Source organism: Antechinus flavipes, chromosome 2 (assembly GCF_016432865.1).
Source record: "Antechinus flavipes isolate AdamAnt ecotype Samford, QLD, Australia chromosome 2, AdamAnt_v2, whole genome shotgun sequence".
NCBI classification, from domain to species: Eukaryota; Metazoa; Chordata; class Mammalia; order Dasyuromorphia; family Dasyuridae; genus Antechinus; species Antechinus flavipes.
In genome coordinates, this window is record NC_067399.1 from 101,772,522 (window position 1) to 101,787,964 (window position 15,443).

The 15,443-nt window shown below is 32.3% G+C and overlaps 1 protein-coding gene across 1 annotated transcript in view; it reads right to left on the minus strand.

Annotated features, from left to right (window-relative positions):
- The window catches only part of ASB3 (ankyrin repeat and SOCS box containing 3), a 96,154-nt gene that overhangs the window by 17,002 nt on the left and 63,709 nt on the right, over nt 1–15,443 (minus strand). Inside the window, exons 6-8 of the mRNA XM_051975263.1 lie at nt 14,479–14,656; nt 10,445–10,642; nt 409–666 (exon numbers count right to left, since the gene is read on the minus strand). Coding sequence (XP_051831223.1) covers nt 409–666; nt 10,445–10,642; nt 14,479–14,656 — 634 coding nt within the window. The remainder of the gene's footprint in view (nt 1–408; nt 667–10,444; nt 10,643–14,478; nt 14,657–15,443) is intronic.

The following is a 15,443-nucleotide window of genomic DNA, read 5'->3' on the forward strand; positions in this document are numbered from 1 at the left end:
GGTCCCTGAATTACTACACAGTATAATGAATGCTCATAACAATATTCTGTCTCTAATCAACTACTTCAGAGGTTGGTATTTGTCCTCTTTAAGTACCAAAAATGTAAGACACTATAAGACAGGGATTTCCAAATGGTCAACATGGTAGATCAAAGCCTTATGCCCTCTCCTGAAGTCCTTTCCAAGGAAGGAGTCCAAGCTTAAAGCTACCAGCAGACCACCCTCTCCCCCAAATTTCATGGGCATTTCACTGAGACTCTTGGTCATTCACACACATACACACACATACACACACACACACCCTGTCCCTTTTTTAATTTCATCAAATTCCAACATTAAATGACCTTGAAGCTTTGGGGAAATAAAATGCAGTTCCTCCCCAGAAGTCCGTGCTATAGAATTTCTTACCAATAACTGCAGAGTAGATTGACAGGGTCAAATCCTGCTAAAAGGAGAGATGGCAGCCATTCCTTGTACTTTTCTTGTGCTTTAACTGCATGCTTTATAAATTCAGACAAATGGTTCCATGTTCCCAATGGGCAGCCTTTTTTCAAGAAGTACCGAAATACTGAAAACTTCTCATACTTCAGACAGTATGCCAAATGCATTTCATTTAGCTGGACTCCATATTTCAGAAAAATATCCACCATTCTGAAGTGCCCAGAACTTCACCATAACAAAAGAAGATAATCTAGTTAGAATAATAATGACATGAAGAAAAAACCTACCATTGACAAAAACAAATTAAGTCTTCTAACTATGAGATTTTGCAAAAGGTAATGCTTTTCCTCCTTTAACATAAAGTATTTTCTTAACAAAGGTACTCTTTTTAAATCCTCTCATTAATTATTGAATAACAGTATTCCATTCCTAAACTCTAAAGGTCAATTGGCTTGTACTAGGAAATTGAAAGACTCTGATTTCCTTTACCAACATCCTGAGTCAACTTCTCTCCTTTATTTCAAAATAGAAAACTAAGCAGAAAAAACTTTCAATCCAGGAACCAAGGATCAATTTATAGTTTTAATTTTAAAATTAATTTTATTATTCAAATACTTTAAAAAAGGAAACAAAGCAGGCAGATAAAATTTAATTCTTATACATAAAATCCTGGAGTGGGTAAATATAAAATACTGAACTTCTGTCACATAAAATATTATAATTCTAAGAATTATTTGTACAGCTTTTAAATCAGTGTTTTAAGCAGCTAAGTCCCCATGGTTATATTCAAAAAACCACCTAATCCATGTAAATTTTTTATATCTACTTCACCAAAATTCTAATTTGTGCTCTTCTTCATTTAAAAGCTTAAATTGCACAGTCCAAGTCATTAGCTATTGATCATTCTCAAAGAAATTATTAAAGTGAAATACTTTACATTTAAATGTTTACTATAAATTAATGATAATGTGGCCATTTCTTAATTACACAGAGTTTTCCATTTGAATAATTCTGCAATAGAATATGGCTCCTATAACGGTCCATTGGAAAGGTCAGGCAAGCACATTTGAGATGGAGTAGACCAATGGTCTCAAAGTCCCCGAATGTGATTGGAGTTGAGTATTTAGGGACTTTCTTCATGGGTGAGACCTCCTGCCATCAAATTCAGGAGGTAATCTTCATCATCAATCGGCTTGTGCCTATGATCTCACAGACCTAATATAAGCTCGGAGGAGGAAGCTCTCTCTCTCTCTTTTACATCTGGAGCTTGGCTTGGGGAGAGGTACTAAGAGTGAAGGAGGTTATACATAAGGTGTAAACCACGTGAATAAGTCTCAGCTTGTTTGCCATAAACTCTCGGGTGCCCTGTTGTGCTCAAACTGCATCCATATGAGATAGCAGCCAGAGGACTCTGGAGACCTCAAAACAGAGGTAAGATTTGATATTATATTTACCAGAGAGTTCTCTGAACAGACCTGGGAATTAGGATTGATTAGCGATTATTGAGTAAAAGGATCTCAATAAGCTCCTAAATAGTTGTCATCATATACCTATGCTAACTGTCCTATCTAGATCAATCATTCTGAAAACAATTAACGAGGTTTCCATCTTACCCAGAGTTAAAACAATATGTCAATCAAAAAATATGTCAAATCAATCAGGCCATAATGAAATTTTCTAATAGTTATGAAACAAAACTGTAAATCCAAGTCAGTTATTCACTAAAAACTCTATATATGTGATCTGAGACCTGATATGGCCTATTTTGACTATTAATTAGAGTCATTTATGCACATGTATAATTGACACACACAAAAAAAATCAGTTCTGGCCTCACATAATTTACAACTATTTATATACTCTGATCACAGAAACAAGAGCTATATAACAATTAAGTCAAAGGAATATCTTGACAGGAATAGGATTGGGTGGCAGAAGGATATAGATTGAGGTATCGTTGTTTTTTGGTCTTCCTAAAATACTCCTTTATCTGAAGTGAAATACACTCAATCTAAATAAGCATCTAGTAGCATATTTACTTTAGCAAAGCAGAATCAGAAGTCTATTTCAAAATCCAGGACAGTACCTACCTAGGATTGAGAGTCTGGTGGCAAGGTTAAAAAGACTAACTAATCCTTTCTAAAAGCTGTGATAGTAATATATATTTATGCTCAACTCACTGTAAATGTAGCAGTGACTACCTAACTTTATAAACTTCTATAAATTTCCTTCATTTAAATATTATGAAACTGATTGCTTCATGAAATACTCATATTGGTAAAAATCAATCATAAGAGAAACATTAGACAATTTTTTTTCTAACTGGACTTGAATTTAATCAGTTTTGATCAGGAGTCCTCTACCAATGCAGACTGGCACCTTCTCTGCAACTAATGGTCTTAGAGATTGCCTGAGACACTTCTAAGGGGAATGGTCAGGGTTACAGAGCTAGTATGGGTCCAAAGCAAAGCTTGAACCTAGATCTTCCCAACTTTGAAACAAGTTATCTATTCACTTGACATGTTGGTTCTTATACAGACTATATATTATAATATTCATATTGTCTTTCATCATGATTAGTAAAATGACACCACTGAAGGCCTATGAAACATCAGTGTTATTATATAGATCTTTCATGATGGCCTATAAGTTACAGAATTAACTTTTCCAATTAACTTAATTGAAGTAGGTATAAATCTAGAGCTCCTCTAAAAGAATATTTCAGTTACATTTACAGAGAATGAAATTAACTCACTAAAAGAGACTAAAATAATATAAGTTATTCAGAGAACACATAGGATTAGATAATAAAATTAAAATGTGGCTAATGTGGCAAGAGAAGCTTTGAATTCTTTTGTTTGTTTTTAAAAGGAACAATAAATAGATCTTCCTTTCAGAATTATATGCTGACTTGTATGTTTATATTTTCCATTTCAAGATACAGTGTCCAAAGAGAAAGAACACATTGAATTTTGAGAGAAACCACTTAATGCTATTTAACCAAAAAAAAAAAAAAATCAATATTAAAAAGGTTTTTTTTTAAATGAGAAATAGAAAAAGGATAAATTGTTCATTTTAGATGGATCATAAAATATAGAGCTAGAAGGAACCTTAGAATCATCTAATCAGCCAGGTGGCACTTCCTGAAGTCGGGAAGACCTGACCTGAAAATTGGCTTCAGAAACTTACTAGTTGTACTAATATGACTCTGAGAAAGTCACTTAATCTGTTTGCCTCTATTTCCCCAACTTCAAAATGGGATAATAAAAACTTACTTCCCAGCATTGTTGTGAAGATCAAATGAGGTAATTATAAAGGACTGAACATATTGCCTGGCACTTAATAGATTCTATATAAATGCTTATTCCCTTACCTAGTCAAAATGCTCCACTTTTAAAGATGTGGAACTCAAATCTAGCAAGAAAAAGGACACTATCATCTTTGTCAGAGCTAATGTAGGGACCCAGGTACTATGATTTCCTGCAGTGAGATTTTTCCATTCCATGATCTTTAGTATTTTATGTTAAAAAGGTTGTTTTGACTGAATCCCAATGGCCTGGTGCAAGTGCCTGGCACATAGTAAGCACTTAATAAAAGCTTTGTAAAATAAAGACTAAATAAAATACAAAATTACCAAAATGATGTTGAAATGCAGGTCATTCATTGAACTATATTAAATTAGACATTACTTGATCAGCTACTCCCCATATATGACATTTGTTCTCACACCAACAAATTTCTTAAAATCGCTTTTTAGTAACTTTGTCAGTATATATGTAAGAAAGTAAGGAAAGTACTTCTTTTAATTAAAAGTTAAATTTTTTAAAAATAATTTTAAAGAATCTAAAGAATTATATTTAGAAAGTAGTAAGAATTTTTAAAAACAAAACATTTTAAAAGTAGAATTTCTTTTTAGTTACTTGAATGTATGTTAGAAAGTAAAAAAAAAAAAACAGAAGGCAAAAAATTAGTAGAATATTTTTTAAAATCTTAAAAGCAGCAATTGCTTTTGAATTCCTTACTTGTATATATGTTAGAAAATAAGAAAAGGAGAAAGCACCCTTAAGTCAGGGATTATTTCATTTTTGTGTTTATATCACTAGCCCCTAGCACAATGTCTTGCAAATAGCAGCTACTTAATAAAAGTTTAACTGAACCAAAATAAAAAATGAGATGTTAACTGGCTATATATCATACAAGATTATGGTAAAATAAAACCAATATTTTCTGGGAAGGGAAAAGTTGCAGAGAAGAGAATTAAGGGAAGTGGGATTGTGATCAATTGATTGAAAAAAACAAATAATTTGACAAATTCTGCCAGAGTTAATTTCCATGTCCACATTCGGCCATGGACTTTACCTTCTCTACTAATTCCAATTGCAAGACTCATTAAAAAAAAAAAATTCCCAGTTAAGTTTGCTCATCTGTTCACTTAAGAAATTGCCTTCATGCCATTGCACCTGTTAACATTTGACTACAGCAACATTAATCATGAACTACAGATCTGTAAATTAGTGGGAAGAATACTATTTCACTTTGTATTTCAAAGTATTAAAAAAAAAAAAAAAAAAAAAGATTAAGGTCATTGCTTCAGATGCTCCATATTTCATAGGGATACTCAAGAGAGATCTTTTAGAACATTAATCCTAGGAAAATTAAATTAATTAGATGGATAAGTTTAATAAGGGAAGAAAACTAGAGAATCAAATGAAATATCTGTAAAGAGTTTAGCATAGTGCCTGACACATAGAAGGCACAATAGAAATGCTAGCAATTATTATTATCATTATTTTTTAAAAGATTCTAATTCAAGGAGGCAAATCTAACCTCATAAAAATCACTAAGATTCATGCTTAGAATATTTAAGATTTTAATTCAACAAGCATCTATTAAATATGTTCTTATTAGAGATGCAATAAGCATTGGGAGTACAAAGACAAAACAAAATAACCTCTGCTCAAAGAGTTTATATTCTAGTGGGTGGATACAATATAGACAAACCTAAATTGGGGAGGGAAGAACTAACAACTAGAGGAATCAGAAAAGGTCTCTCAGAGGAGATAACAATTGGGCTTAGCCTTGCAGTGAGAGAGGTTACAAAAAAGCAAAAATGAGAAGGGACAGCATTTGTGGAAAAGCATAAATGTCCAGAGAACATCACATAGGTTAATTTGTAAACACAAAGAAGTTATTCAAAAGGAACAGTATAGGTAGAGTGAGGAAAAGTGAAGAGTAGGAAAAGATGTAATCGTTGTATATTAAAGAATAACTGTCATGAGAAAATCCAGATACTGTAGGGCATAAGTGTAACAGAGAAGTATGAAGATATATCAGTAGAGGCAGAAATAAAGAATTTTGGAAATATATCACAAAACTGGCACAAATATATGAGATAGTACTGATGGGGGACTCCAAATCATCCAAACATATTCTGAAGCTTTTTCTGCCAAAAGCAGAGCAGCCAATAATTTAGCTGCCTTAATGATAACTTCATCTCTCAAAAGTTGTCAAATCAACAAAGAGAAAATATTTGGGATCTGTCACCAACAAAATGATGCTACGCTGGAAATTATGGGAACGTAGACCGATACTAACCACTCCATATTCAAGTCTGTGACATAGAAAATACAACTCTGGGAATAGTCATATAACCTATATTTGAGAGAACACATTTCAGAAAATTCAGAGCAATGATGGTAGGATCCCAAGGATTCTTACAGAAGAAGTCAGCCCTTCACTTTTCACCTGAAGAAGAAAAAGCTCTCAAAAATGAAATTCGGAAGAAAACGAAGAGAATCAGTTGCAATAGAGGAAATCCAAAAAAGGAAGCTGCCTAAAGACAGGATAAGATTGTAAAGAAAACTCATAAAAATAACTATTTAAGTTATGTGACCTTAAGTAGTCACAATTTCTCACTATTTTATTCCAAATCTTTTAAGACTGTAAGTTACAAGGAAGATGGCAAGGATATAGAAAAAGCTTCTCATTTGGGCACTTTCTACCAGGAGTCAGAAAACTACACTTATGTTGGGTCCATTCCTATTTGTGTATGGTCCATAAGTGAATTTTGGTTTTACATTTGTAAATGCAATAAACCCTTATTTTTAAATGTAAAAACCATTTTTAGCTCAGGGGCCAAAAATACATAAGGACCACGGTGTGCCTGATCTCTCCCCAATGCCATGAAATCACAAATTCAAGTTGTACCCAAAATTTAGAAAATTGAAGGATAAAAGAAGATGAACAATAAAAGAATGGCACAATCCTGAACAAGTTTGGGAAAATTTATGTCTGCCACTGTGAGTCAATACAGCTTTTCTTTTAAGATCAGTGATGATATTAATGAATTTACTGAAATTATAAAATGAAAATTATAACATCTGAAATATCTGCATAACTCAGTGAACTACTATTTTCCAAATAACAATGCACAATGTTTACAAAATCCAAAGGAGTAAAAGATTTATTCAAAGGACAAAATAAACCCATTGGTTTATTTTAATGTAACAGAGCACAAAAAGCTCAATGAAATATTTTCAGAGTCTATATTGCAACTAACCTATAAGAAACCAGTATTTGTCCAATTTGGGGTATTATATCAAAAAGAATATGCACAATTACCTGAAAAGGAGATTAAAATAATCTTCCCTTTTCCAACTACATGTCTATGAGACGTCAAGATTTTGTTCATATACTTCATTCAAAAAACTCAAAAAATATTGGCTGTAGAAGCAAATATAAGAATCCAGTTATTTTCCTTTACATTGGACATTAAATAAGTAAAAATGTATAAAATTTCTACTTTCCTCACTTATTTTGTTATGTTTTGGAAATGTTATTCTTCATTTAAAAAGCTATTTTGGATACTCTTTTTAGGGGGAAAGGTGGGGGGAGAAGGGCTTAGGCAATTGGGATTAAATGACTTGCCCAGGATCACACAGCTAGGAAGTGCTAAGTGTCTGAGAGCAGATTTAAACTCAGATCCTCCTGACTTCAGGACTGGTGCTCTATTCATTGTGCCACCTAGCTGCTCCTTGTTAATATCTTCTTAAAAGCAAATCTGACTCTATTATTCTCACCATTCAATAACTTGAGTGGCTCGCTAGTACCTCTAAGATCAAATACAAATCCTCTATTTGGTCTTTAAAACCCTTTATAAACTGGATCTCTATTGGGCTTATATCCCAAAGAAATACTAAAGAAGGGAAAGGGACCTGTATGTGCCAAAATGTTTGTAGCAGCCCTGTTTGTAGTGGCTAGAAACTGGAAAATGAATGGATGCCCATCAATTGGAGAATGGCTGGATAAATTGTGGTATATGAATGTTATGGAATATTATTGTTCTGTAAGAAATGACCAGCAGGATGAATACAGAGAGGACTGGCGAGACTTACATGAACTGATGCTAAGTGAAATGAGCAGAACCAGGAGATCATTATACACTTCGACAACGATATTGTATGAGGACATATTTTGATGGAAGTGGATTTCTTTGACAAAGAGACCTGAGTTTCAATTGATAAATGACGGACAGAAGCAGCTACACCCAAAGAAAGAACACTGGGAAACGAATGTGAACTATCTGCATTTTTGTTTTTCTTCCTGGGTTATTTATACCTTCTGAATCCAATTCTCCCTATGCAACAAGAGAACTGTTCAGTTCTGCAAACATATATTGTATCTAGGATATACTGCAACATATCCAACATATAAAGGACTGCTTGCCATCTAGGGGAGGGGGTGGAGGGAGGGAGGGAGGGAAAAAAAATCGGAACAGAAACGAGTGTCAATATAAAGTAATTATTAAATAAAAATTAAATTTAAAAAAAAATAAAAATAAACTGGATCTCTTCCTATTTTTCTAGTCTTTTTATTATACATTACAACTACTCACACACTCTGACTGAATAACACTGGCCTCCTTGTGGTCCCTCACACATGACACCCAATATTCCAACTTTTAAGGCATTTTTCACTTTGTACATCCTCTATATATCTGGAACTTTCTCCCTCCTCATCAACTGGCTTCCCAGGTTTCCTGCAAATCTCAGCTAAAATCTCACCTTCTGCAAGAAGCTTTTCTCAGTACTCCTTAAACTTAGTGCCCTCCCTCTGAGACAACCCTCAAATTGCCTTGTATAAAATCTGTTTTTACATAATAATTTGCATGTTGCCTCCCCCATTAGACTGTGAGCTCCTTGAAAGCAAAGCCTGCTTTGAGGTTGTTGCTTGGATTTTGTTGTTTTTTTATTGGAGAGGGGAGAGGAAGAGCCAAGATGGGAAGAAAGTTTAGCCTTTCTTATATTCCTGGCACTTAGCACAGTGCCTACCGCAAAGCAGGCACTTAATATATGATAGTTGACTAACATAATAGGTTTGTTATTACTGTTATTTTTAAATGGATAAAGAAATTTAGAATTCCTAATACAGCAAATATTGATAAGTAGAACCCACATAACCAAGAGCTATTTGGAGCCAAAAAAATATAAAGAGTTCTTAAGTTTAAAAAGTTTGGGAATTGCTGTTTTAGTAGTCTTCTAATGATTTTGTCAGTCTTCCTCCACCCCATCCACTCCCCCCAAAAAAAAGTTATTTGATAGCTAAGATTTCAGTAATGAGCCATCCTTTAGTGCCACTTTCAAAGACCACAGAAGACACAGGTCAGAACAAAAATAACATTTTTTATATTCTCGCTAGTCCTTTGCTTTAATACTATCATTTAACATTAGCTGGTTTCGAAACTGAAAATTGAGTGGATGCCCATCAATTGGAGAATGGCTGAATAAATTGTGGTATACGAATATTATGGAATATTACTGTTCGATAAGAAATGACCAGCAAGATGATTTCAGAAAGACCTGGAGAGACTTACATGAACTGATGCTGAGTGAAATGAGCAGGACCAGGAGATCATTATTATATATTTCAATAAAAATACTATATGATGATCAATTCTGATGGACATCTCCAGCAATGAGATGAACCAAATCAGTTCCAATAAAGCAGTAATGAATTGAACCAGCTACACCCAGCGAAAGAACTCTGGGAGATGACTAAGAACCATTACACAGAATTCCCAATCCCTATATTTTTGTCCACCTGCATTTTTGATTTCCTTCACAGGCTAATAGTACACTATTTCAAAGTCCAATTCTTTTTGTACAGCAAAATAACTGTTTAGACATGTATACTTATATTGTATTTAATTTATACTTTAATATATTTAACATGTATTGGTCAACCTGCCATCTGGGGGAGGGGATGGGGGGAAAAAGGGGAAAAATTACCCATGCATATAACTTGTAAATAAAAAGTTATAAAAATAAAAAAACATTAGCTGGTTTCACAGATAAATACTTGCCAGAGGCCAATCAAAAGTTTAGTTTAAATAATGTTAATATTTAAATCTTTAACAACATTTATTATTTAGTCAAATATTTCATTTATTTGTATGCTTCTGCTTAAGGGAGACTGTCAAAACAAATTTTGTAAAAGACAATTTTAAAAACAACTTGACTACAATGGCTACAATAAGAACATGTTATTGAAGTTTCAATAAAATCTTTTTTTACTGTTGAAAAAAATTCTTTTCAATTATAAAGCTTTCTTTCAAATTTATGAAATCACATTGTAAAAATAACTCTTACATGAGAAAAGATCCCTAATACAGTCACTGCTTCTGAATATACTTGATAAAAATCCTTTTAAAGTTTTTGTAGTGTTTTAAAGAACGAGGAAATTAAACAAAAAGCACCCAAAGCTAAGTAATTTTTAAAGTTTAATACTGAAGATATATTTTTACTATAACCAAATCTAAAGTAGGAATTGAAAATGTTAATTTACTATTATCATTTTTATAGTCTTAAAAAAATGCTTTATGAAAAATCATTTTACAATTTAGCTATTAAACAATAAAATTAAACTTTATCATGAAAGCAAGAAAATAATTTTGGAACACAACTCAGTATGGAAAAATAAGGAAAAAAGTATTAAATATACATACTCTCTTTGGAAGACCATGCACATGGGAGAACTGCATTCAAAGACTAGACCTGGTTGAGCATCTGGGCTATAGCCATTTTTAAGTAAAACTTCTAGGCAATCTTCACGACCTTCAAATACTGCTGAGTATACAGGACTCACTTTGTCCGGTCCAGTGTCACAAATTCTATCAGTAATTGGTATTAGCAAGTCCAAGATTCTGCAAATATATGAATTCATGAACATTTTAATGCAAATGAGGGAAATGGGTGTTCTTCTAACACATTAGCAGTAGCATCATCCTTTATCCCTTGCTGTACATACTAACTCTGTTATTTAGTAGTCATGTATTGTGAATGCATCCAGCCATTCTGGAGAGCAATTTGGAACTATGCTCAAAAAGTTATCAAACTATGCATACCTTTTGATCCAGCAGCGTTTCTACTGGGCTTATACCCCAAAGAGATACTAAAGAAGGGAAAGGGACCTGTATGTGCCAAAATGTTTGTGGCAGCCCTGTTTGTAGTGGCTAGAAGTTGGAAAATGAATGGATGCCCATCAATTGGAGAATGATTGAGTAAATTGTGGTATATGAATGTTATGGAATATTATTGTTCTGTAAGGAATGACCAGCAGGATGAATACAAAGAAGACTGGCAAGACTTACATGAACTGATGCTAAGTGAAATGAGCAGAACCAGGAGATCATTACATACCTCAACAATGATACTGTTTGAGGATGTATTCTGATGGAAGTGGATCTCTTCGATAAAGAGAGCTAATTCAGTTTCAATTGATCAAGGATGGACAGAGGCAGCTACACCCAAAGAAAGAACACTGGGAAATGAATATAAATTGCTTGCATTTTTGTTTTTCTTCCCAGGTTATTTATACCTTCTGAATCCAATTCTCCCTGTGCAACAAGAAAACTGTTCGGTTCTGCACACATATATTGTATCTAGGATATACTGTAACCTATTCAACATGTAAAGGACTGCTTGCCATCTCAGGGAAGGGGTGGAGGGAGGGAGGGGAAAAATCGGAACAGAAGTGAATGCAAGGGATAATGTTGTAAAAAATTACCCTGGCATGGGTTCTGTCAATAAAAAGTTATTAAAAAAAAATTTAGTAGTCATGTAATAGTGGATAAATCTCTTAAAACTCTGGTTATCTCAGCTTCCGTAACTGTAAAATTACCAAATGACTTCTTAGATTACTTTTCTGCTCCAATGGCTAAGATTCTACTTGAAGAAGAAATATATCCATTTACTTAAAAATATATCTTACACAAAGGTTTAAATATGTATCAAGTTAAATCTAATTAATTATAGTTTACTTTTAAAGGTAGAATATTTTAAGTCTTTTTCACTAGCATCTCCTCCCGAAAAACAAAAACAAAATTTGAATTAAATTTGAGTCAATGTATATCAAACATTTCAAATCTTTCATTTAAAGTACTAGGAAATAATTTAAAATATCACTACAATAACTATGTAATAACATGTAATTAAATTTAAAATTCCTTTTTACTCCTTACAAATATCAAATAAAGTATTTTTGAATTAATAAATGTTTTTAGATTACTGGCAATTAGTAAGAGAGTTTTTATTTTCAGCAGAGAAAAATAATTATTGATGAAAGGAATCAATTTATTCTCAGTTCAAAATTTTGGTCCACTTTTATTATTCAAAATGTTCCATCCTGTACAACGGATATCTTCTCTTAAAATTCTGGGACAGTTTAGAAACTAATGCCTGAGGTCATTTTTAATGAGAATGAGTAAAAGTTGACTGATATGTAAGGACTCAGGACTGGAAAAAACTTTGGAGATCAGGAAATGGTCTAAGAAAAGTTTAAGGATGGGACCAAGAAGATAAAAGCTGGTATTAAAATGCAGTTTCTAGTTTCCTTGTTCAATGCATTTTCTAAAACACCCTAGAGTTTATGAAACTTTAAAAATTTCACTAAACGAAGGAAACAAAAACAAAAAACAACAGAGATCAATAAAGGTAAAGATAGCAAAAGATGAATGTTTTTTTCTTTGTTCTTCCATGTAAAAGAAGAATGGAAGAAGATACTTAGCAGAACCTGAAACTGAATGGGAAAACTAATTCAAAAACAAAACATATAAAATAAAATTTCAGAGAAAAATTATTTCCTAAGGCCAGAATGCATCATTAGAGTTGAGGACAAAAGCCAACAGAGTAGAAATACCACTCTAAAATTCAAATTAAATTAGAAAAACCTTTGTATATAAGACCTGTTAGAATAAGCTAATAAGTAAAAATTAAGAGTAATGAGCAAATGTAGAGGGAACTCAGTTCAATTTATATGAATAAGAGCTATTCCCCACTTGATAAATGATCAGAAGATATATAAACAGTTTCCAGAAGAAGAAATCCAAGCTACTAATAGTTATAAGAAAAAAGATTCTGAATCACTAATAATTAGAGAAATGCAAATTAAAACAATTCTGACATACTACCTTTGAAATATGACACTAAGTTGATAAAAGTGGAAATGACAGAGGCTGAACAGCTAGGAAAAAACCAGGATTTTAATGAACTGTTCTTAGCATTATGAACTGGTCCAATTAATAAATCGGGAAATCAATTTGGAATATACCCAAAGAGTTATTAAAAAATTATTAAAATCCTTTGACCCAGAAATACTGACGCTAAGTTTAAACCCTAAAGAGTGATCTATTATATATATATATATACACATACACACACACACACACACACACACACACACACATATATGTGGGTGGGTCTATATCCCAACGAGGAAAAGAAAAGGGCCCATATATATATAAATAATTGTACCAACTCTTTTTGTGATGGCAAAAAATTCAAAGCTATAAATTAGATAATATCTAATTTATAAATTATGGAATAAATGAACATATGAATATGATGGAATACTATTGTGTTGTAAGAAATGATGAAGGGAATGGTCATAGAAAAACCTGGGAAATCTTGTATAAACTAATGTGAAGTGAACAAAACCTGGAGAACTATTTATACAATGACACTAATACTGTAATGATAATCAACTTTGAAATATATCTGATCAACATAAATGACCAAACACAATTGCAAAAAAATCATGAAGAAACATGATAGAAAGATAGATGGGATTCAGAATACAGACTGAAGTATATTTTCTTTTCTTCTTCTTTTGGACATAGCTAACATAGAAATCTGTTTTGCATGACTACATCTACTGTAAAGAGTGCTGTTTTTCTTGCCTCCTCAAACGGTAAGGGATATAAGTAAAAAATTTGGAATCAAAAATTAAAATTAAATTTTTTAAAAGAATGAATGAAAAATATATCAAAGTCTGACTCTGATTCCTATAAATTTAACATAGAGATCATTTTTAAGTGTATTGAGTATTATCTTTAAATATTATGCTTGCTTTTCTAATTTTTTAAAGAAAACCGTATTAATCTCTTTTTTTTAGTTAAACATGTCTTCCTGCTTGCAATAGTTATTATACAATATTGCTCAATAGTACCAATAAAACCAAATTTTAAACAGGAAAAAGGAATATGTGGCCCAAGAGATGAATCTGCAAAACTGACTGTGAAGTGAAAGCTTTTGGATAACTGGATTTAAATTATTACTAACATTTACCAAAGACTTTCATTCTTGCAATGATAAATCAAAGTGAGTTTGAGATGTATAATTCAAAATTATTCAGTGTTGGAATACATGTGATTTTGCAGAAAATCAAAATCTTTAATTTAAAGCTAAACACTACTCTCTAACATGAACATGTTAATATACATAGGCATACTCTTAGAAGGTTTCCTACTTTTGACTATGATCAGATGGTACAACATTCTACCAAAATCTTTTCTAACTGTAATGCTAAGCAATTATCGCTAATAAGCTGGTCACCCAAGATCAATTATATCATGTTAAAAGGAAACAAATCATGACATTAGTCAAACAATATGCTTTTTGTCTCCTTTTTACTACTGCAAAAAAAAATTTCACTCTATTAATGTCTAATGATGAGACTTTCACCAGTTTTTTTAGCACCTACCTTACATGGCCCATTTGTGCGGCTGCATGAATAGGTAACTGCCATTTCTCCTCATTACAATAAAGATTGGGATCTGCCCCTTTAGAAAGTAAAAGTTCCACACAGTTTTTATGACCCTCCTGTGCAGCAATGAACAATGGGGTAGCTTTGTCCATGGCTTGACAATTGACATTAGCACCTGATATTAAAAAAAAAAAAAATACACTGAATAAGCAATTATACAAACAACAACAAAAAATTACAACTAACATAAATTAAATTAATACTCATGTAGTAAGCATAAGTTTCAACAAGTGGCACAGCTGCTTTTGTCATGGGTATTATTGTCCAATCATATTTATTTTTCTCACTTGTTGATATTTAAATTGCTCATGCTTTTACTGAAAATTTCAAATGTACACTAAAACAGAAACTTCATTTAAGAATTCATCCTATTTTAATTATTTCACCAAAAAAGTACACGCTGATAATCAACTTTGAGGGAAGGAGTTTATCTTCTAATATTAATAACAATGCTACTGACAGATTCAAATGATTAAAAGAATTTTTAGGCATATCACTGAAAATGCAATGAATTACTACAGTTAAAAATCATGAAAATAAAATTTGAAAACATATCAATTGGAATTGGTAACAATAAGCTATATTATAAGTGGATTATATCTACAGAATGGCTCAAATTCAAGTTCACATATTCTTTATGCACTTTTTTCTTTTCCCCCACACAATGATATAAGTGAGTAAAGAAAAATGAAAGATCTACATAAAGTGGCTTCTGAATATAAAAAGGTAAACTTGAAAAAAAATCTCCTAGATACCAAAACACCAAAAAAAGAATTTGAAAAGCTGGAATGATTCTGATTTCTTTATCAAGATTAAGAATCCTACACTTTTAAAAAGTGGTAAATAATAGGTCAGGACACAGCAAAATTCTCTTATTATTATTGTTGTTGTTTCATAGCTGT